The sequence below is a fragment of the Microtus pennsylvanicus genome, chromosome 10, assembly GCF_037038515.1.
Source record: "Microtus pennsylvanicus isolate mMicPen1 chromosome 10, mMicPen1.hap1, whole genome shotgun sequence".
Taxonomy (NCBI): Eukaryota; Metazoa; Chordata; class Mammalia; order Rodentia; family Cricetidae; genus Microtus; species Microtus pennsylvanicus.
In genome coordinates, this window is record NC_134588.1 from 24877112 (window position 1) to 24900034 (window position 22923).

The 22923-nt window shown below is 41.8% G+C and overlaps 1 protein-coding gene across 1 annotated transcript in view; it reads left to right on the plus strand.

The window, feature by feature from the left end:
* Thsd7b (thrombospondin type 1 domain containing 7B) overlaps positions 1 to 22923 on the plus strand; it is an 857540-nt gene that overhangs the window by 378278 nt on the left and 456339 nt on the right. Inside the window, exon 6 of the mRNA XM_075987816.1 lies at positions 22338 to 22493. Within this exon, the coding sequence (XP_075843931.1) occupies positions 22338 to 22493 (156 nt within the window). The remainder of the gene's footprint in view (positions 1 to 22337; positions 22494 to 22923) is intronic.

Genomic DNA, 22923 nt, shown 5'->3' on the forward strand with positions numbered 1-22923 from the left:
GTTATGCCTTCGCCTTCAATAGGGTGGCATTTAGTGGACAATGTGGAAACCTGGTACAGTAGAAACTTCTAGGAACCTGTGAGGGTGACCCTGGCAAAGACTCCAAATAATGGAAGTTATGGAGCTTGACTCAACCATCTTCTATATTCACACAAAGCTCCCAGTGGTAGAATCTGAACATCAGCCCAGTCACAAAACCAATAACCAAAAGGCTATTCTACCTGCAAGATGTGCTGGAGCAATCGTGGTTCAGAGCTTGTGGGTGTGGCCAACCAATGACTGGTCTAATGAGACTCAAGACATGACAGGAAGCCCATGCCGGATACTGCCTGGATGGCCAGGATCTGAAAGCTGGATTGCTCAGACACCTAGCATAGAACCAAACATGACTGACAAAAATAAATAAAGAAATTAAATTAAAGAAAATAAATAATTAAAATTCAATGAAATGATTCCTTGTGATATTCTAATATCCTCACAGTTCAGCGCCTAGCCCAATTGTCATCAGAGTCTTCCTCCAGCAGATGATAGAAACAGATACAGAGACCAACAGCCAAACATTACCAGGAGCCTGGGGGAACGCTGCAAAAGATGCGAAGGAAGGACTGCAGGAGCCAGAAGGGTCAAGGACACCACAAGAACTTCAGAATTGACTAAGCAAGGCTCATGGGGGCTCACAGACTGAAGCAGCAGCCACAGAGCCTGCTGGGATCTGTGCTAGGCCCTCTGCATACATGCTGAGCTTGTATAACTTGGGGATTTTGTTGTACTCCTAACAGCGGCAGTGGGCTGACTCTGACTCTTTTGCATGCTTGTCATACCCTTTTCCTCCTACTGGGCTGCCTTCTCCAACCTTGAGATGAGGGTTTATGCCTAGTCTTATTGCATCTTGTTATGCCATGTTCAGTTGACATCACTGGGAGACCTGTTTTTATTCTGAAGGGAAGTGGAGGAGTAGTGTATCTGGAGGAGAGGGGAAGCAATGGGGGTGCTGGTTGAGGTTAGGATGTGTTGCATGCGAGAAAAATAAAAGGGGGGGGAGAATGCCCTTGGAATTTTGGCAAGCATTATATTGACTCTGTAGATTGCTTTTGGTTATTTTTGCAATATTTATTCTGCCACCCCATGAACATGAGAGGCTTTCTCCATTTTCTAGTCTTTTCCAATTTCTTTCTTCAGACTTTATAGTTTTCATTATAGGGTTTTTACTGCCCTGACTAGCTTTATTTCTAGATATTTTGAATAAGATTCTTTCCTTGATTTCTGTCTCAGCATGTTCATTATTGGTATGTGGAAACTACTAATTTTTGCAAGTAGGTTTTGTTTCTTCATACTTGGCTGAAAGTGATGATTAGCCCTAGGGGGTTTCTGGTCAAATCCTTAGAGTCTTTAGGGTTCCTCATATCATATCATCTGAAAATAGGGATGATTATTTGACTTCCGTCATTCCTATTTGTGTTTGTTTTGTTTCTTACTCTTGTTTATTTCTCTAAGGATTACAGCAGTGTATTTAATGAATGCAGAGAGAGTTGGACATTGTTGTCTAATCCTGGATACTGACATTAGAGAAAAGGCTTACAGCCTTTCCTGATTTCACTCTCTGAAGAATTACAGGCTGTAGGCACTGTAGAGATGCCTCGGTAGGGAAAGCATAGATTGCTCTTGCAGAGGACCCCAGTTTCATTTTTAGCACCTGTGCTAGGCAGCTCACAACCACCTATCTGTTTATCTAGCTCCAGGGTCTCCAACTCCTTGACTCTGTGATCACCCGTATGCACATACGCACAAATCCACATGCACATGCTCACACACACACATACAGTGTTATAAAAATAATTGCAAAATGTAATCATTTGAAAAATAAATGTAAGGGACCTGTCTTGGTTTACACTGCAATGCTATAATGTAATACGCTAGCACTGTAGTGCTAATAATGGGTAACTCCTCCAGTCAGTTTATAAACTCATCAGGATGGAGCATCATGCAGTCTCCTCCTTTGGGACATGGCACCAGTGCTTTAAAAGGAGCTGCTCAGGAAGATGCCTGCTATACCTTCAGCAGCAGCACCAGGGTGTGGGTGTGTTTGGCTCAACACCAGGATAGACAGGGGGTGTGGGTGTGGCTCAACACCAAGATAGAGAAGAGGAGTGGGTGTGGCCTAACACCAGGATAGACAGGGGGTGTGGGTGTGGCTCAACACCAAGATAGAGAAGAGGAGTGGGTGTGGCCTAACACCAGGATAGACAGGGGCAGGGTGACTCAACACCGGGATAGCCAGGGTGAGGGGGCGGTCCAGCATCAGGATAGCCAGGGTGCAGAGGCGGTTCAGCATCAGGATAGCCAGGGTGTGGGGGCGGTTCAGCATCGGGATAGCCAGGGTGCAGAGGCTGTTCAGCATCGGGATAGAAAGGGACAGGGCGGCCCAGCATCGGGATAGAAAGGGACAGGGCGGTTCAGCATCGGGATAGAAAGGGACAGGGCGGTCCAGCATCGGGATGGAAAGGGATGGGGCAGTCACTGCTTTCTATTTCAGTTCCAGTGCTGCTGGCATGTCATATGTGACGGTAGCCTGTGATAAAGAGATGTTTTATCCCTCCAAAACAGTTTATGTTGTGAAGAATGTGCTTCCTTTGGGAGGCCTCTGTGTATTTCCAAGAGACCCCAAGGATAAGTGTCCTAATGTGTGCGTGTCCACAATTTATGTATGGTTTTCCACTGCAGCACTATCAGCAAATATGTGTAACATTTTGACCCTTAACACAGGGCGTCATTAACCTCACTCCTCGTAACACTGCCCGTTGGTATTAATATGTTGCTTTTGAGAGTGTCACTGATGAGTTCGTTTGTCTACTCTGCTCTTATTGTGGGCAATACTTCTCTTAGCCAGTCACCTTTATTTTTTCCTGCAATTCTCTTTTCTGTTCTTGAGAATTTTTTTTCATTTTTCTTTTACTACCTTTAAAATAACTCACAAGAACTTAAGACCATGGCATGCCTTCTAACTTCAAATAAGAGTTTCAATCTGACCTGACCCTGTAGATTTTTTTAGGATCCATATATAAACAGGGGCCACTGGGAATATGGGTGAGTCTTAGTTGTTTGGGAAAAGTCCCTCTTTGGATGCAAGTTTCCAAAAGGAATATATTACTTTGTCTAAACTGAGGCATGGCTTGAGAAGAAGAGGATGAGTAGGGTCTCATCTCCTTTTTTCCCTTGATGATATGAAATGCTGCAGGTTCAGGCTGTATAAGCACAGACAGGACGCTGTTGGATGATATTTTCAGTCATGTGCATAATCCTCCCTCTTTTCCTCTTGGTCCTTTTCTTTCTCCTTAATCTCCCCCTCTCTCTTCCTTCCTTCCTCTGTCCCTCCCTCATTTCCTTCATTCTCTAATAGATTTTCTTGTGTCTCACACTGGCCCTAAACCCCTTATGCAGCTGAAGATGACCTTGTATCCCTGATCCTCCTCTCCTAGCTCCCCAGTCACCAGCATGCTATAAACTGGGCACAATGATGCACACTGGACATCCCAGGACTAAATGATAAATGAGCATTCTACCAGTTTTCTACTCTTTCAAATGTATATCAAATCTTTGCTGCTAAGTGCTACTCTTTCTAACTCACTTTCTGGGTTATAATTGGAAATCTTTAATCAAATTAGATGTATTAATTGTAATACTGTCTGTGAGTTGGTCAGAATTAGGTTGGTCTAGGGTTTCCAGGTTGAGCAGGATACATAGAATGTCTGTTCTTATGTGTGAGATGACAGATACCCTAACTCAATTTGTGTGCTATTTTTTGTTTGGTTGGTTGGGTGTTTTTTTTTTTTTTGGTTTGTTTTTGTTTTTGGATACAGGGTTTTTCTGTGTAGCCTTGGCTGTCCTGGAATTCACTTATATATATACCAGGTTGGCCTTGAAGTCACAGAGATCTGCCTGCCTCTGTCTCTCCAGTGCTGGGATTAAAGGCATGTACCACCATTGCCTGGACATATGTACCATTTTCTAAGTGTCATCAGGGTAAAATATTTGTTTCAAAATACTCATTTGCATAAGTCTTATTTTTTTTCTTGGTCATAAGCACATGGCTGGTTGAGAACCTTGTAATAATGAGCCTCTAGTGAAAACAGTATTAACAATAGAGTTCTTGAAACTTAATTGGAGGAAAATGAAGTGCTTCTTGGAGGAAAAGGTTACTATCCAGAAGATGAGATATGTTCAAAACAAACATGGAGTTTATGAGGCACGGGAAATGGCAGGGTTATAATCTGATTTTTAATGTATGTTTTATGAAAGGCAGAACGAATGAAAACCCTGAACTCTGGATGGAATTCTATATTGAGTCTACCACTGTTGAACTTGGGTGAGTCAGAGGGCATCCCTAGACAATATGTGTGTGTGTGTGTTCTGCTTGTTGTAGAGATGATACATTGCATAAGAACACAGAGAGCTCTTCCTTTCTCGATTCCTGGAGGGAGTGGACCTGTGAAGGGACAAGGTGTTCTAAGGAATGAACAGCTTTAGTTAACATGTGTGGAGAGCCGGGCGGTGGTGGCGCACGCCTTTAATCCCAGCACTCGGGAGGCAGAGGCAGGCGGATCTCTGTGAGTTTGAGACCAGCCTGGTCTACAGAGCTAGTTCCAGGACAGGCTCCAAAGCCACAGAGAAACCCTGTCTCGAAAAAACCAAAAAATAAAAAAAAAAAGAAGAAGATGTGTGGAGAGCTTCGTGGAGCCGCACCTTAAAGATGGCGCTGGCTTCCGCCCTCCACAATCCCATAAGTGAGCGCTCTCTGATTAACAATTCCTTATTTGGCTAAGACCTAAGACCGGACTCTTGCTGCTTGCGTGTGCGTGGACCAATGAAAGGTGCCCACATGGCTATCCAGGGTTGGTAGCCCAGGCCTATTTAAGGGCTGGGAGAGGTTTGCCCGGGGCGGGGAGGGGAAGAGAGAGAGAGAGAGAGAGAGAGAGAGAGAGAGAGAGAGAGAGAGAGAGAGAGAGATATTTCTTCGATTGTCAAAAAGGTCCTAAATAAAACTGCTTGCAAGAAGAGCTCCGGTGTTGCGTCATCCTTGCTGGTCGAGGTGGTTGAGACAAAGATGTGCTTGATTCTGTCTGTCTGTCTGTCTATCTGCTTACTATTCATATTTGCTTGCTTATTTACTTCATTTTGTGTGTGCATGCTTGCGTGTATGTGCACATGTGCGTGTACACATGTGGAAATTAAAGTGCAAGACTGAGTATTGCCACTGAGGCACCTTTCACTTTCTTTCTTTCTTTTTTCTTTTTCTTTCTTTTTTTTTTTGAGACAGAGTCTCTTAAAGCTCTAGAACCTCACCATGAAGGCTAGGCTAGCTGAACACCGAACTCCAGGGTTTCCCCCTGTGTCAACCTCTCATCTCACCATCCCTGGTAGAGGAAACACATACAACCACGTCTGGTTTACATGTAGGTTCCGAGGACCAATTTTGGGTCCCCGCTTGTCCAAGGCAGGCACCTTATTGATGTGGGAGTGTCATATATCAATCTGTTGATTTCATTGGCTAAGCAATAAAGAAACTGCTAGGCCCATTGGATAGGCCCACCCTTAGGTGGGTGGAGCAAACAGAACAGAATGCTGGGAGGAAGAGGAAGTGAGCTCAGACTCCGCAGCTCTGCTCTCAGGAGCAGACGCTTCAGAGAGACGCCATGCTACCTGCTCCAGGGAAGACGCACGCTATGAAGCTCTGACCCAGGATGGACTTAGGCTAGAATCTTCCCGGTAAGACCGGTGCTCACAGATTGTTAGAGATGGGTTGATTGGGATATCAGAATTAGCCAGTAAGGGCTAGAGCTAAGGACCAAGCAGTTTATAAAAGAATACAGTGTCCGTGTAATTATTTCGGGGCATAAGCTAGCCAGGCAGGGCAGGTGGCTGGGGTGTTTGGGGACGCAGCCCCGCCGCCGCTCCTTATTACTACAAATGACGCCCAAACGTGTGGCTAACTGAGTCCACAGAAAGCCTGAGAAAGCTTGGAAAAGAATAGAGTAAAGCATGTTTCTTATGGCAATTTCTTGGGTCTGCTCTGCTTGCTAGAGGCAAGCAAGCTGCCTCATCTAAGAGAGGCTTCCTGACTCGGCTTCAGCTGCAAAGCCTGCAGCTCATTAAGAGGTCCTGCCACGAAACACTTAAACGGTGTTGATGAAAAGCTGAATGCATGCTTTTCGGTTTTCAGCCGTAGCATGAAAAAAGCTGCGCCGTTTAAAAATGCCTGCTTTCTGGGCCATCTTGCTAGGGCAAACTCTGACTGTTTGAGGCAGGAGGGCCGGCTACCGAGAGAGGACTTGAGTGTTGTCTGTTGTAGCTTGCTGGCTGGCAGGGACCTTGAAATGCCATAGAGGTGTGGCCGTAAACATGGCTACAGCCAGTACCTCAGCCATGAGGCTGGAAAGCTAAGGAATGGACTGGATCTAGCTGGCAAAGCCACGCCTTTAGTCCTACTGATATTGCTTGGTAAATTAAAGGCTCTTGTGGTCAGAAAAAGAGAGATATACAGTAAAGAGAGATTCAAAGACAGAGAAAATTTCTGAATGGTTTAAAGTGTGTTAAAAATATATGCAGACTAAAAGTTAAAATTCTTAAAGTAAACCTCTGTGACTTCAAGGTGTGGTAGCACACACCTTTAATCCCAGTGCCTAAAAGGCAGAGACAAACAGATCTCTGTGAGTTCAAGGTGTGGTAGCACACGCCTTTAATCCCAGTGCCTAAAAGGCAGAGACAAACAGATCTCTGTGAGTTCAAGGTGTGGTAGCAAACACCTTTAATCCCAATGCCTGGGAGGCAGAGACAGGAGGATCTCTGAGAGTTCAAAGAGAGCCTGGTCTACAGGGTTATTCCAGGTCAAAGATATGCGCTCAAGCAAAAAGTTAACCTAGGAATGTCACAGCTTAGATTCTTAAGCGCCTAGTGATTTAAAGGCGCAAATCAAAATTGCTCCTGGATAGTAAAAAATTGCAGATTCACAATAGGACAGATTCAGACCACTAAATGAGTCACACTGTTGGATGAATGTACGTAGGCTTGGGAGAGAGAAGAAAAAGAATATAGAGAATAAAGTTAATGGTTTTAAAAAAAGTCTTTAAAGAGACAGAATAAAGTAAAGTGATAGAGTAAAAATAAGCCGCGTAAAGATGAAAAATTCACAGAGAGTCTGGATTCTTTGTATTATTGTGTTTTCTTTAAAATTTTTGACTGTGAAGGAGCTAAGTACAGAGAGACATTTCATTACATGGGCTGCCAAGCTAAACCAGAATGGATATAAGGGTATTACGATTTCAGAATTTGGGTCTAAGGATATGATGCTTTGGAGAGAGTCTTCTTTTGTTTTCACAGAGGATGAGACTCTATGGATTTCTTCTATTCCGATTTGGTATGATGGACCACGTCCTCCTGAAGGTTTGCTGTGAACATCTTCAGAAAATTGCTTTGCTCAACTGCCAACTGAGATGACCCTGGCACACAGGTTATACCATGAAAGACCTAATTAACGATGCCCCCATTCAGCAGGAAGCAGTTTGGAGAGAAAAAACTGCGTCCATGTTCCCAAATATGGTTTATAAATGTTCTTTTACATTTAAAGGGGGATATGATATAGACATGAATAATTTGCATAAGTATAGATTTTGCTTTATTGATAGAGATTTATGGTCAATTTTGTTATATGTATAAATGTTTCTGATGTAACTTTTACTTGATAACTTTTGTTATATGTAATTTTAAAGCCTTCCTTGTTTTGTTTAAACAGAAAAAGGGGAAGTGATGTGAGAGTGTCATATATCAATCTGTTGATTTCATTGGCTAAGCAATAAAGAAACTGCTAGGCCCATTGGATAGGCCCACCCTTAGGTGGGTGGAGTAAACAGAACAGAATGCTGGGAGGAAGAGGAAGTGAGCTCAGACTCCGCAGCTCTGCTCTCAGGAGCAGACGCTTCAGAGAGACGCCATGCTACCTGCTCCAGGGAAGACGCACGCTATGAAGCTCTGACCCAGGATGGACTTAGGCTAGAATCTTCCCGGTAAGACCGGTGCTCACAGATTGTTAGAGATGGGTTGATTGGGATATCAGAATTAGCCAGTAAGGGCTAGAGCTAAGGACCAAGCAGTTTATAAAAGAATACAGTGTCCGTGTAATTATTTCGGGGCATAAGCTAGCCAGGCAGGGCAGGCGGCTGGGGTGTTTGGGGACGCAGCCCCGCCGCCGCTCCTTATTACTACACCTTATGGACCGAGTTCTCTCAGCAGTTCTACCTGTTACTCTTTGGACATTAAGATTCCTTAGGCCGTGCAAGGTTCAGTCTGCAACAGAAATGGCTCAGTGGTTAAGAGTACTGGCTGTTCTACCAGAGGACCTCAGTTCAATTCCCAGCACCCACATGTCAGCTTACAACTATCTGTAACTTCAGTTCTACAAGACTCAATACTCTCACACAGACATACATGTAGGCAAAATACCAGTGCATATAAAACAAAATAAATATTTTTTTAAAAAAGAAGCAAGTTGCAGTATCTCAAAAATATAGCAATCAGTAACAATTCTTTTAATAAAATATATTTTAGATATAAATAAAGTAATTCTAGTTGGAAAGTACCTCATATAATTGGTTGATGGAGACATACAAGCCAAGGGTGGCTCTTGTCTACTGACTGGCAGGGTGTGGTTCTAACTGTGGGTTCAGGGGAAGAGAGACATGTCAGAAAGTAGGGCTGACTGTGCTTTAGATTCTCTTGGACTGATTAGGGGTGAGCTGGCCCTTGATCTCAGATGAGGCGCTTCCTCATTGACCAGGTCCTCTATAAGGAGTTCCTGGAAGCACACTGACTTCTATGTCCTTCTCTGTAATATCTTGAGTTGTTGATGTTGACTCTCATCCTTTAGTAATAGGGTTCTCCCCATCACAAGAGCAACCATGATAAACAGGTTTATCATTGAACTCTATTGCTCAATATTTGTTACAACTTGAACTTAAAAGTATAAATCATGAAAAATGATTACAGAAGCATTTATTTTCATTTTGTAGAAAGTTGTATTTTGGGAGGTTCAATCCATCCACCCTTATAAAGAAAAATACTAATACTTTCAAATTTGATGTTAATTTGCATTTAAGAATTTTAAACTATAACCATGCTGTTTTAATATTAAACTACCTAAGTATATTTAAATGAAATACTTATTAATGTTTCTCTATTTTTGAGGTTTCTCTATAAAACTAAAATTTCAAGACTGACAGGTATACTTTAAGGAATGTAAACAGTCATTTTTCATGGTCCCATATGTGAAAAATTAAAGGCTACAACTTCTCAAGCAAACGTTTATAACATTACTGCTATATAAACAAGTGTTTTCTAATTCATGGCAATCTACCCAAAGTTTTACTACTCTTCTTTCACATGTTCCTCAGGATTTTGCCTACAGTATCTTGACTAACGCTCTCTGCACTGTGGTGAAAGGGTCAACAGAAAGGTTCTCTACCCACATCAAGCTAGCACAGAAACCGGAGCAATGAAAATGATCCTTCCAGCTCACAAACAAAGACATGGAGGAATCCTAGCACTGCTGATCTTCCGCAGAAAGAAGCCTCACATGGAGGGGAAACTGAAGCCACGCTGATTTTGTTCCTGTCATGTCTCGGTCATATGCAGATTACAGAATCTTGAATGGAACATTCACCATTTAATTTTCTCTTGGAAATTAGAGTTATTACCCAGAGCAGCTAACTCACAGGGTCATTTGACTTATTAACTTACATCCTTCACATGGGATGCATAGCATACAAACTGTTCAATGTGTTTTAATTCATAGGGTTCTTGGGGTGATATGGGCACCCGAGCAGACAGAATAGTAAAATGAGATCTTTTGATTTTCTTCTTAAAACATAACTCTACCTTACATAATCTAGGTAGGCTAAGAATAGTTGTGTTGCCATAAGAAGAGGGGAGATGAAGGAGAGAGAAGCCAACCAAGGCTCCTTAGGGGGGCAATAGTCGAGGAGAGAGGCACTGTGTAGGCAAAATTGGTTATTTTATCAAGGTTTATTGGTAAAAGATCTACCCGATTCACACAGAGAGCAACAACGGCCCTGTTTTATATGTCTTTAATTAAAGTATTTTGCCAATTGGATTTTTAAAATTATAGTCTATGCATTATGCAGAGAGTTCACTTTACAGCCTGCTAATCATAAGACTTTCCAAGGCGTACCAATCTTTACTGTTCTGTCTGATACCTTGGTCCCAGGTGTGTCCCAGTGTTGAGTTTCCTGAACTCCCCTGGAGAAATTCCGGCCTGACTGCAGTAGACTATGCAGAGTAAGATAAGAGTCAGAAGTTTTGCAGAGCAGGGGTTTGCTTTTGTAATGCGTAGACAAATTATGGATGGTTTTGGTAAAAATAAATAAATAGATAAATAAATAAATAAATAAGCTTGTTTCTTTATTCAAAAGAATGAACTATTCTGCATTTTTAAATTGTTATGCACAGCTTCACTCCTGTCCCTTTCCGTGGCTCTCAGAGCCCTCCTTTGAAGTCGAATTAACTTGTTCAGTCTAAAACGATTTGCAAATTTTAAGTAGCATGCGCTAACAAGGACATGGAGCAGGGCAAGGCCTTCATTTCCCTTCTGGTAAAAGCAGGATGTCCTTTAGAGATACACAGTTCTTTCCAGAGAATATAAAATAATCACCACACACGTGTCCTGTTCTCCCTTTGAAGGAGCTGTCAGAGCCGCCTTTTGTGGCTGCATTCTGACAGGAATGTGGTGTTTAGAGGCTAGCTCTCATTCTTCTCAGGAAGCCACATTCTGAGTCAGCAGAAATGAAGGGCTGTCTTGCCTGCTTCTCCCGCTCTGGCTCCCAGGCATCCTGTGATGAGCCCTAAAATCCAGCCACCACTTTGCCTCCTGTTCTCAATGAGAACACCTTCCTGTTTCTCAGCACCACTGTCCTCTTTCCATTTCCTCTTTGGGGTTCCTCATCTCAACAATGACTTTGTACTCTCCTGAATACTCTTGCTTCTTCCCAGTTCCTGCTCATTGGCTTTCAAGACATGTTACCATTGTCTTTGTTCTTTCTCAGCTATGAGCAGAAATACTTTGTAATATTTTGTACCTGGTAAAAGGTGAGTTTGGGACCCAACCTTTCCCCACCTTCCAAGTATCTCATTGTTGAAGAAACAGAGAAGACAACAGAAGATGCTGTATGCCCATCCTTAGGACGTGTCTAAAATTAGTGTTCAAAATAACAACAACTACATAAACTGCTTTCATTTACTCTTAAGTTTTATTATTTTTATTTTCATTTAAAACAGTCTTATTTTGCATACCAATCCCAGTTCCATCTCCCTCCTGTTCTTGGACTCCCTACCTTCTCCCCACCCCATCCCCCCATTCACTCCTCAAAAACAGTGGCCTCCCATGGGGAGTCAACAAAGTCTGTCCCATCACTTCAGGCAGGACCAAGGCCCTCCCTCCTGTATCTAGGCTGAGCAAGGTATCCCTCCATAAGGAATAGGCTCCAAAGAGCCAGTTCATATACTAAGAATAAATCCTGGTTCCACTGCTAGTGGTCTCACAAACTGTCCATGTCACACAGCTGTCACTCACATTCAGAGGGCCTAGTTTGGTCTCATGTTGGTTCCCCAGCTGTCAATCTGGGGTCACTGAGTTCCCACTAGCTTGAGTCAACTGTTGCTGTGTGTATCTCCATCATAGTCTTGGCCTCTTGGCTCATAATCTCTCTTAAACTTTTAAAACTAATCACAGGGACCTGTTGTCATCACCACAGAAATGCCTAGACAGCTCCTCCTCCCTAGAACAGCACCTTCTGATGTTTTGCCTTTACCTTGAACAGTTTTTACTAATTAAATGTGTTCTTTGATGATTTCCCACATGCATATGGTGCCTTCTTACACTTTCAGCCTCTCTCATCTCTGCCCCACCCCTGTCGAGTCCCTCCTCTCTAGAACCGTTCCTGTTTCATGTTCGTTCATGTGCTTTTGTTTTTTAAACCCACTGAGTTGAACCAGGGACATGTGTGTCCCCAGAGCTTGGAAACCCTTTAGAACTCTGCGAGCTCTAAAAGTGTGTGGGCAGCAGAGGAAAATGACTTTCCTCATTCCAGGACCTTCTAACTCAGCACCGAGGAGGATCCCTTGAGCTTATTCTGCATCCACAGCAGTCCTTGCCTTGGGCCAGCCTCTTGAGAGCCCTGTGCAGGTGACCGCAGCTGCTGCAAGTTCTAGGTGGCAAAAGGTTGCTGTTAATGTTTTTAAAGTTACTTTTCCTATAGGTTTTATTGTAATGAAACATTTTTGTTTGAAATGCAGCAATGTTCAGTTTTCCTCCTAATTATTACTATAATGCCAGATCTCTTTCCATCCCAAATTTTATTATAAACACAAAGTCATAGCAAGATGTAATGTTATCATACACATTCTAAGAGCATCGGACCTGAGTTTCTGACATTCCCTTGTGATGTTGGAGAACCTGTCATTCCCAGCTATGGCATCTCAGGTGGTCATGATTATTGACCTTTCTCTCAAGCACATTCGATGATTATGAGTAGATGTGAGCACATGTCCTTGTGGCATGATTGAGCATCCTTTGGATATATACCCAAAAGTGGTATTACTGGGTCTTGAGAAAGGTTGTTTCCTAATTTTCTCAGAAATCACCACACTGACATCCAAAGGGGCTGTACCAGCTTGCATCCCACCAACAATGGAGGAGTGTTCCCTTTTCCCCACAACCTCTCCAGCATAAGTTGTCATCAGTGTTTTTGATTTTGTCCATTCTTACAGGTGTAAAATGGAATCTCAGTGTTGTTTTGATTTGTATTTCTCTGATGACTAAGGATGTTGAACATTCCCTTAAGTGTCTTTCAGCCATTTTAGATTCCTCTGTTCAAAGTTCTCTGTTTAGGTCTGTACTCCATTTTTTTATTGGATTATTTGTTCTTTTGATGACCAATTTCTTAAGTTCTTTGTATATTTTGGAGATTAGACTTCTGTCTGATATGGGATTAGTGAAGATCTTTTCCCATTCTGTAGGCTGTCATTTTGTCTCAATTATGTTCATAGCAGCATTGTTTGTCATAGTCAGAATCTGGAAACAATCTAAATTCTCCAATCGAAGAATGGAGAAAGAAAATGTGATACATTTACACAATGGAGTACTACACAGCAGAAAAAAATAATGACATCTTGAATTCTGCAGGAAAATGGATGGAGCTAGAAAACATCATTTTAAGTGAGGTAACCCAGACACAGAAAGACAATTATCACATGTACTCACTCATAAGTGGTTTTTAAACATAAAGCAAATAAAACCAACCTACAAATCACAATCCCAGAGAACTTAGATAACAATGAGGATACTAAGGGAGACATACATAGATCTAATCTACATAGGAAGTAGGAAAAGACAAGATCTCCTGAGTAAATTGGGAAGCATGGGCACCTTGGGGGAGGGCTGACGGAGAGGAGAGAGGCAGGGAGGGGAGCAGAGAAAAATGTAGAACTCAATAAAAATCAATTAAAAATTTAAAAAAGAGTAGATGTGAGGCCTGGAGAGGTGGCTCAGAGGTTAAAAGCAGTTGTTGCTTTTGAAGAACATCTGGATTCAACTCCAGCACCCACATGGTAGCTATTAACCATCTGGATCATCTGAATTTGGGGCACCCAGGTATGCAAGTGATACACACTCATACATGTAGGCAAAACACCCATACACATGGAATAAATTACTTTTAAAAATTTGTTTGAATTTATTATAATTCTCAAGCTAAAATGGAGGGTAACAGAAAAACAATTAGATTGAAAATTCTAAAGGAGGGCTTGTGTCCAAGCATGCTGCTCTATGACCGACACCAAGTGTACCACCAGTGCGTGTGAACCAGTAACACTGGCACCAATAACTTAAATAGGCAGCTGGGGAAGACTGATTCCCATTGAGCTCCTGTCATGGATTCCATAGACGCGAATCCCATCTTGCTCTGTGCTAACGACCAGGCGGATTCCTAGACTAAAACCCTCTCAGGAGCCCTGCTTTCAGAACTCTGTCTTTGAGCTCCCTGCAGACTCATTCTTTTAGCTGTCTTCCCACCCCTCCTACTTCCTCTCTTTGTCTTCTCACTTTTCCATCCCCCTAAATCTCCTCGGGGCCTTTTCTCTCAGCAGTAATGGTATTAATTTTGTAAAGTGTAAAATTATTAGGTCATTCCTTTTCTCAAATTCCCCCTTCATCCTACCTTTAGCTCTTAGCCAAGTGTCCACAAAACAGGCAGAAAGAACTTCTTAAAATGACCTCGGAAGTGAGATCATAAAATAGAAAAACACAGTGTGTCACGCTTCCATAGTTTTTTAAGACGTAATTACTGGCCACCGATTGCTCTGTAAATCTGTATTCAGACTTCATTTTTATTCTGAATATTGCTTTTCCTTTTTATTTTTTAAATTTACAGTGAAGTAACTCTGCAGCAGTTAAAACCCTATCCATGGATGGGCATTTTCTAATTGATTAAATTAAATGAATTAAATTTGGAAACTTTTTGACATGTGTCCAAATTTCACATAATTACTTCTAATTGCAGGAATTATTTTTTAGATATCAAATCTGCTGTATATACACACATTTTCCTGCCAAATTGTATTGCATAGTATTTTGCCAAGAGTGTCACAATATGGCTAAAATTAAGCTTCATTAGGTGTAACAGGATGAGATGCAATTTAATTCCTAAAGCTGACTGTAAGTGCTGGAAGATAGATTTGCTGTTCTTCTGTCTTCCAAGCTAAAGGAATAACACATTCTTTTGCAAATCTCAGTGGCAAAAGGTAACTGAAATAAGTCACGCATCTTCTCAAAGGAAAAGAACTTCATGCTTAAAACTGTGCTGTTATTTATCTTTACCCTTCATCCGTTTGACTCCCTCGGTCTGCAGAAAAGGCCCCTTTATTTAGCAGAAGGTGGATTGAGTTTGTGCCAAGTCAGTGTACTCCCTAAATGGATATGTCAGAGGCAATATTGTTTCTCAAAAATCATTTAGAAAGCAGCATTTTTGCATAAGTAGGCTCTTTCATTAGTTTTGAATTAAATTTGAGCAATTGCTGTTTCTGTTATGGCTGCTTCTTGGAGAGCCCAGGCAATGAGGGCTTCCCACGTCCTTGAGTCAAAATTTCCTTTGGGGCTTACGGTGCCTGCGTCAGGCTTGGAAGATAACAATGGATGTGGCATGTCTATCTAAACTCTTTGAGGAGGTTGATGAGATTCACAACAGCAAGTATTTTGCATAAAATCAACTAAAGATTGAGGTTTTAATCTTTATGAGGATGATGTAGAAGGAAGGCAAATTGATGTAAGTTTCAGGGTATCCCAAGAAATGTCTTTGATTTTTCATTTCTAGCCTGGAAAATTAATTCCCCAGACACTTCTCTTTGTCCTGAAAATAATGTGCCCTTCATTATGCCCTGACAGAATTACATCGACTGCTTTGTGAGTTTTGAAAGAATGTCTTGTTTTCTTTTTCATCTAATAATAGGTATATTAAAAAAGAAATATCCATTAGTTGTTATGATAACGTTTTCCCCTTAGGCAAATGATTCATTGTTTATAAACTAAAGGGGCTACAGAGATATTAATTACAATTAGCAAAATAGTATCATCGGTTTCATTTTAATTTCTGTTAGAAAGATTAAAAACATAAACAGATTAAATCTTGCAGAATGTCGGTGTGTGAGTGAGAGTCTCTCATATATTTTTTGCATCATACTGTTTTGTTAATTCAAATTAATTTGGATTTGAGATGGATTTAATTTCAAAGAGCAAATTGTAAAAGTGTTCATTATTCCATATATATTATAAATAGTAGTATAATTATCAATGTGGTAGTCACATAGCCAAACACATCAGGAATTTTTCTCCTTATCAATATATAGTACATTTTCTTTATATAGGAGTCCTCATCTGAAATCACCTTTCCTTAAGGAAAATGATGAACTTTATTCCTTTCTAGAGCTGAAAACAGTGCTCATTTTATAACATAGAGTGGATCATGTACCAGCATATTTTCCCTTTGTTAATTAGCATTCTGTTCATTGAGTTATTCATCATTTAAGTAAACTTGGCAATCATTAATATCAGACTTCAGCATTTCTTGTAGGGCAGGTCAATTTAATCATTTCTTACTGCAATTGAAAAATTCAAGGTTAGGTACCAGAATATTCAAAATATTAATTACTATCGAATATGAGCAATCACTTAAAATACAGTAATATATTCCTCGGCAGTGGGAACGACTCTGGTGCATAGAGATCAGGCTGTATCCTGTTTAAAGGTTTGGGGTATTTTTACTTGGGGATCTTAGCACTTTCTGGGAGAACAGAAATTGTTGTCTACAGAGCCCAAGCAGCCTAGGAGACCTGACTGATGGCATCTCCAGTCCAGCAGGTGGTCAGTGCCTGGATGGCAGAAGGTAACCGTATTGAAAGCCAGCTGGGAAACAATACAGAAATAAGGGTTTTGCTGGCCAGGGCTTCCTTGTGTTTGAGATGATAGAGTTAGCTAACAGTCATTCTAGAGGAAAGGGAGCACTGACCAGGAAAGCAGTGATTCTTTTTTCAATCACTCGAGCTGGGGTCTGACCCAAGAAAAATGAAGGCTCAATAATGTATGGACTCCATATCACCCAGTTCCAGTATGGAATGTCCACCCCACTCCCTGCCTACGGTACTGTACTCAGAATATCCTTACTCATGAGAAAGGATTAAAATATAGCTGGTCTTCCAGGACATGGTAAATCTTGGAAGCAGTCGGCCACATCTGGGCATACCTTAGAATTCTGAGAAAGTAATATGAAGAAAATTTGAGTTTAAAGGGTTAAACTGGAGCTGGAGCATTCATGGATTCCTTGGACCTGTCGTATCTCTGGCTTCCTCTCACAGACTGTGATTCATAGAAAGGCTATGCTGATGCAAAGGGGCACATCTGTCTTGACTGGTGCCTTCCTTTCTATAGAAGGAAAGGCGAAAGACAGATGGAGGCAAGTTTACTTCCTAGCCTAAGGCTCGGGTCTTGCTATCCTCTGGACTGGATAATGAAATTGTTTAAATCTCATGAGTCCTTGAAATTTAGTTTATCCATCAAATTGATTAATTAAACACAGTTAGCCCTAAAGCTGACACTCAGGGCTCCCAGTCAATAGGTGTGGACGCATCCTATGCTTGCCCTTCTCCAGTGTTCCAAAGCTGCTAAGTGCTTTGTGATGTATCCATGATTTATTTCTGGAGCAAATGGCTCCTGGGGTGGGACTTGAGGTCGTGAAAGAGCTAGGTTGACCCAGACACATCGATTTGCGCCTAAGCGAAGCATCTTAGACTCGTCACCATGGCTGGAGGGATTTATTGATATGGATTAAGATCCACTGTCCATCAAAGCAGCAGGTGCTGAAGAAAAATGACTGCTTTGACAAATGGTTTTACCTTATCCCTGGGTCTCTAATATGTCACTCTGGAGTCCCCAAGGGAATTAGTCCCTGTTCTTTTTCCAGGTAGTAACTATCTCTACTTTCAAATTTTACATTTCTTGTATCATCTAAGAGGCTGCTTGTTCGTTCCTGGCTGCCCAGACCACAAAATAATCACACAGAAACTATAATATTTGCAATACTGTTTGGCCAATGACTAAAGCATATTTATGGCTTACTCTTATATCTTAAATTAACCAATTTCCATGATTTTATATTTTACCAAAGGCTCAGACAGACACTGGAAATTTTACCTGGTAAGCCACTGCCATGTGGCGATACACAGATTAATAGAAATGGGTTAAATTAAGATGTAAGAATTATCCAATAAGAAACTAGAGCTAATGGGCCAAGCAGTGTTTTAATTAATACAGTTTCTGTGTGGTTATTTCGGGGCTAAGCTAGCTGGGCAGCCAGGACGAACAAGCGGGCCCTTTATGCAACAGGACTCAGCTTTGGGGCATGTCCCTGTCTTTTTTTTTAACTGCACTTCAGCCTAAGAGCCTTTCCTGCCATGCATTCTGGGAGCTTCACATGAGATTCACCAAGATTTTGCCATGTGCCTGACAGATACTTTGCTGGTGGATTGAGTGTGTTGGCTATTATGTCAAGCATTGGATGCAGAGATGTGGCAGCATACTTCTGATTCACCCCAGAGCTGGGCTGTTTGGGGGCCTTCTCAGCACTGGCATCTGTTACTTCATCTGGCTGGTGTTGAAAGGAAAAAGACATGGCAATAGGAAGAGGGCAAAACCACATCCTTGACACCTTACTGGGGCTCCTGGACACCTGGAGAGTTTGGGTCCAACCCCGATAGAATAAGATTCTATGAGGATAAGTCTTAGCCTAATTTATTACTTATTGTAAGTCTTCCATCAAGAACATAGTGTTAACACAAGGTGTGATGTGGTTCACTGTGTACTAATTATCAGCTTTTCTGAGTCAATATCCAAACATACAGATATACAGATGTACAGATGTATAGATATACACAACTCACTCACATACAGCCTGTTTCAAAAAGCAGATTTGTCCCTTACTGATAGGTGGCAAAGAACGAATAAATTCTAACGTTTCCTGACCCAGTTTTCCAAGGTACAGAAAGCACAAAGCTGTGAGCTCGGCTCTCCATGCCTCACCTGAAAGTGGCCCCTCTGGATTTTATACAGTGGGACTCCTGGCACGGTATTCAAGTGTATTTTGTGATGGGGTCACTGGTATACAGTCCAGGCTTTTTGGGCCAGCTCTTTTCTCCCATCTTGATGCTGAATCTCTAACACATTCAGTACTCTTCAGAATGATAGGCAAGCAGTGGGTACGGGTAGAGAGCATGGTCAACCCAGGGCTCCTCACACAGTCTCCGTACATAATAGTCACTAAGGAATTTCAAGTAAAAACCTCACCCAATGAAGCAGCTCACAAAATAAACTCAGAAGCCAAGTTTCCTGGTTCTAGATTTTATCTCGACCATTCCCTAGCTAGGTCTGTGGGCAAATAAGCAGAGATGTTTGTTACTTTTAATTATGTTTGTGTGTGTCTCTGTGGCATATATACACGTGATTGCAATGCCCATAGAGGCCAGAAGAAGGTGTCAGATTGCTTAGAGCTAAAGATATGGCAGGTTATGAGCCATTTGTTGACTGAGTTTTCTGTCCTGCCTGGTTCCTACAATTGTTAAGTCCCAAAGAAATCACACAGAGGTCTACATTAGTTATAAACTGATTGGCCCATTAGCTCAGACTTCTTATTAACTTTTGTAACTTATATTAGCCCATTATTCTTATCTGTGATAGCTACGTGGCTCGGTACCTTATTTGGCAGGGAAGTCATGTCTTGCTTCTTCTGTGACTGGGCCAGGACTGCAGAGGAATGGGCTTCCTTCTTCCCAGAATTTTTCTTTTCTCCTTGACCCACCTCTACTTCCTGTCTGGTTGTCTCACCTATATTTCCTGCCTGGCTACTGACCAATCAGTGTTTATTTAAAATATAATTGACAGAATACAGACAATTGACCCATACCACAAGTGGCTTCTGGAAACAGAATTCTGCACTTTGATTCCGGAGCTATCTCTCCAGTCTCTGAGCTAACATTTCTATTGTGTAGTTTTTTTTATTTTAAAATAGAGGTTTTAAGAACATGTACCTCAAAGAGAAGCTACCCAGACCAAATGTGTCCAAATCTGCTTGATGTTATAACCCATGAAAGAGGCATGCATTATTCATGTTAACAAATGATTATACTTAAGCTGCCACGCCCACTTCCTTCTGATCTGTTGCAGGAGTTCCTTTCTATGCTTGTGGGAATAAATGCCAACATGAATAGGATGGGCCAAGCACACTTCTCCAATAAGACATGTAGCTTTGTTATTTATTCATAGACTATCCAGATGCCTTTCCTTTCATTGTCTGTTAATCTGTGGCCCGACTTAATCTTGTTGGTGGAGAATCCCTTGAACACGAACACTACCCAGAAGGGGCTGGTTTTTATGGTGACTCCGTGTTTTAGAATGGCCGACTTACTTATTCAGTGGGTGTGTGTCTGAGTAGCTCACCTTACTCTGAATCCAGTCATCTTACAGATTCATCTCTAATTTTGGTTCACATTCCACTGACAACTCTAATAGGATCTTCATTTACCACTTCCCCTCACTAATATCCCTGGACAGATTCACTGATTCCCACAATATCTTTTCTCTCTTCCTTTCCCTGCCCCCACTCCACAGCATACATATTTTCACATTCACACTGGAATCTAACTTTGCCCTCTACTTTCATTTTAAGTCAAATCAAATCAATTTGATAAACGTTAAAATAATTAATTACAAATGAAATATTGGTGCTGGTTTCACAATCCCTTCATTCACTTTTCCAAGCAATTAAGACTGGCTTTGCTCAGCAGGACTCCCATGCCAACTCACAAGCCTGTGTCTTTTTATATGACAGCATTTGTTTTCTCTTATGCTGTTGGTTTGGTTCTCATTCAAAGTGCCTTTGCTTAGAGGTGTGAGGGACTGCAACCTTCACTACCCAGAGATTCTTCCATACCCAGAGAGCAAGGAAGCAAGGGAAGCAGCCTGACTAACCACCCAAACCCTCACACCGCTTCCCACTTTTGAGGCGTTTTCAATCTGTTCAACTGGATGGAGATGACATATAGGAAATATTTACAAAATAGTACAAGCCAGTCAGCAGATAAAACTTCCTGAGCCGAAGCTAATGCTCACAAAATTTGGAATGTCTCAAAACTTTCTCAATCCGAGGCAACTCTGTGAAATAAAAGTCAAGAACTTTATATTGGGATGTTCTTTTGGATGGACATTTTAAGAATCAGTACATATTCGCAGCACTGAACAACACATTTTATTATGAGGCTTACACACATGCTGCTCCTATGCTCGAGCACATTTGCCCTTCTCAAGTTCTGCTGGTAATTTTTCTCTTTTTCTCTCCCTAAGTACCACCTCCTTGCTTTCCTATCTTATTATATTTAATGTGGCTTCACATGTTCACAGCTCGGTAGACTGATGACAACTGTGCTTTCCTGGTGGTGTGCCCAGAACCTTCCATCATAATGAAAGCTGGCCAGTAGGGGTGAAACTTGCAGGTTGATATCAGCTTGACTTAGCCCCATCCTGTGACTCGAGGATATGGTATCTTCATCAATATGGTCTTCCCACCAAGTTCTGGGTGGTGAAACAAGAGTGACGGCAACAGTCTTTAATATCTGGGATGGTTCACAGGACCCTTTTTAATCTATGAATATGCATATATTCTCATACATCTCTGCAGTAGTAGGTCCGCATATGGCATTTTCAAGTGTCTTTAATATGTTTTCCTTTCCCATACTCCCTCCTCTGCCCTTGCCACCCCTGCCACCTCCTTGATCCCTTTTTTCTCTACTATTCCCTGTTTGCCCTTCTTAGAATTTGCATTCTGTTACTTACCCTTTCCCCTTTAACAGCTCTTCTGTTGATGGACACATGGGTCAGTTCCATAGTTCATCTATAGTGAGTATTGCTGCAGTAGACGTGGCCATGTGTCTTCAAAGTGTTATTTTCAGGGGCTCTTGTTTCCACTGTTAAATTTACACAAAGACCAGGAACTTGTGGCTTTCTCCATCACTTGTGTTCTTGTGGTTCTGAGAATTATTAGCCAGAGGACAGTGAGCATCACTGAAGGACAGATAATGACTTCACCCTGAGGGGACCCAGCTCATGCCTCAGTCTGCACACCTAGAGGCTCTTCCTCCTTCGAGCCCTGAACCTCTAGGTAACCCAGTTAGGAAACTGCTTTCTCAAGCCAGAACTGCAGCTGGGGTCCAATTTTTCTTCTTATTCAAAGAAACCATTTTTCTTCTGTCTTTGCCAGCTCCACCCCTCTGGGGAGTCACAGCAGTAGATTGGTTATGCTAAACACTGCACCTTAGGGGTTCGATTTTGATGCTTTGCACAGTGGCCCAGTCATTTATATTGTTGCGATAGACTCTTCTTGAGACTTCACCAAGTCATTTAATTCTGTTTTAAATCATACCTCTGGATAATTTGTATCTGTGATATTTCCACTGCTCTCTTGAATTCCCTGGGAGTGCTTTGCAATGCAGGAATCTCAAGTGCTTGCCTCTTTTCTGTCTTTTGCTTTACTCACCCCAAAGGCTCATAATGTAGAACTAGGTATTCATATTAGAAAATGTTTGTCTTGATTGCATATACTCTTTAGAATCATAAAACTGGTAAGGATATGATTTTAGGCAAGTCCAAAGAACATGACATTTATGTTTTTGTCCTTTAGTCTCTAGACCTGTGGAAAGCGCGTTATGTTTGGGACCTGCCCCCTCAGCCTCCCAGCTCTGCAATGTCCCTTGCTCGACGGCCTGCATAGTATCTTCCTGGTCTTCCTGGGGTCCGTGTGTTCATGAAAACTGCCACGATCCTCAGGGGAAGAAAGGTGAGTGCGTGCTTCATTCACTTCCAATGTCCACATCTGTTCTGCCACAGACTAAGCCAGCTTAAGACAGCATTTGTTTGTATTTAGATAACTGGTTCAGGCCTGGCAGCATTTAGTTCTTAGGGAGGCAGCTAAGGACATTCCTGTGGAGTGCAGACTCCAACCTTGATTGACTTTCATATTAAACTCATAGATGAGTAAGGGACTGTTGCTCATTTGGAAATACTGTTGGTCCTACTGAAGCAGCCTGGTCGGCAGAGTGCTAGCCTAGCATGTACAAAGTCCTGGATTCAACTTGCAATACCACATCAAACCAGGCTGGCTGGTGTATACCTTTAACTGAGGTAGTAAAGACATAAGACTTAAAATTTTAAGGTCATTCTTGGCTATATACTAAATTTGAAGCTAACCTGGTCTACATGAGATCCTG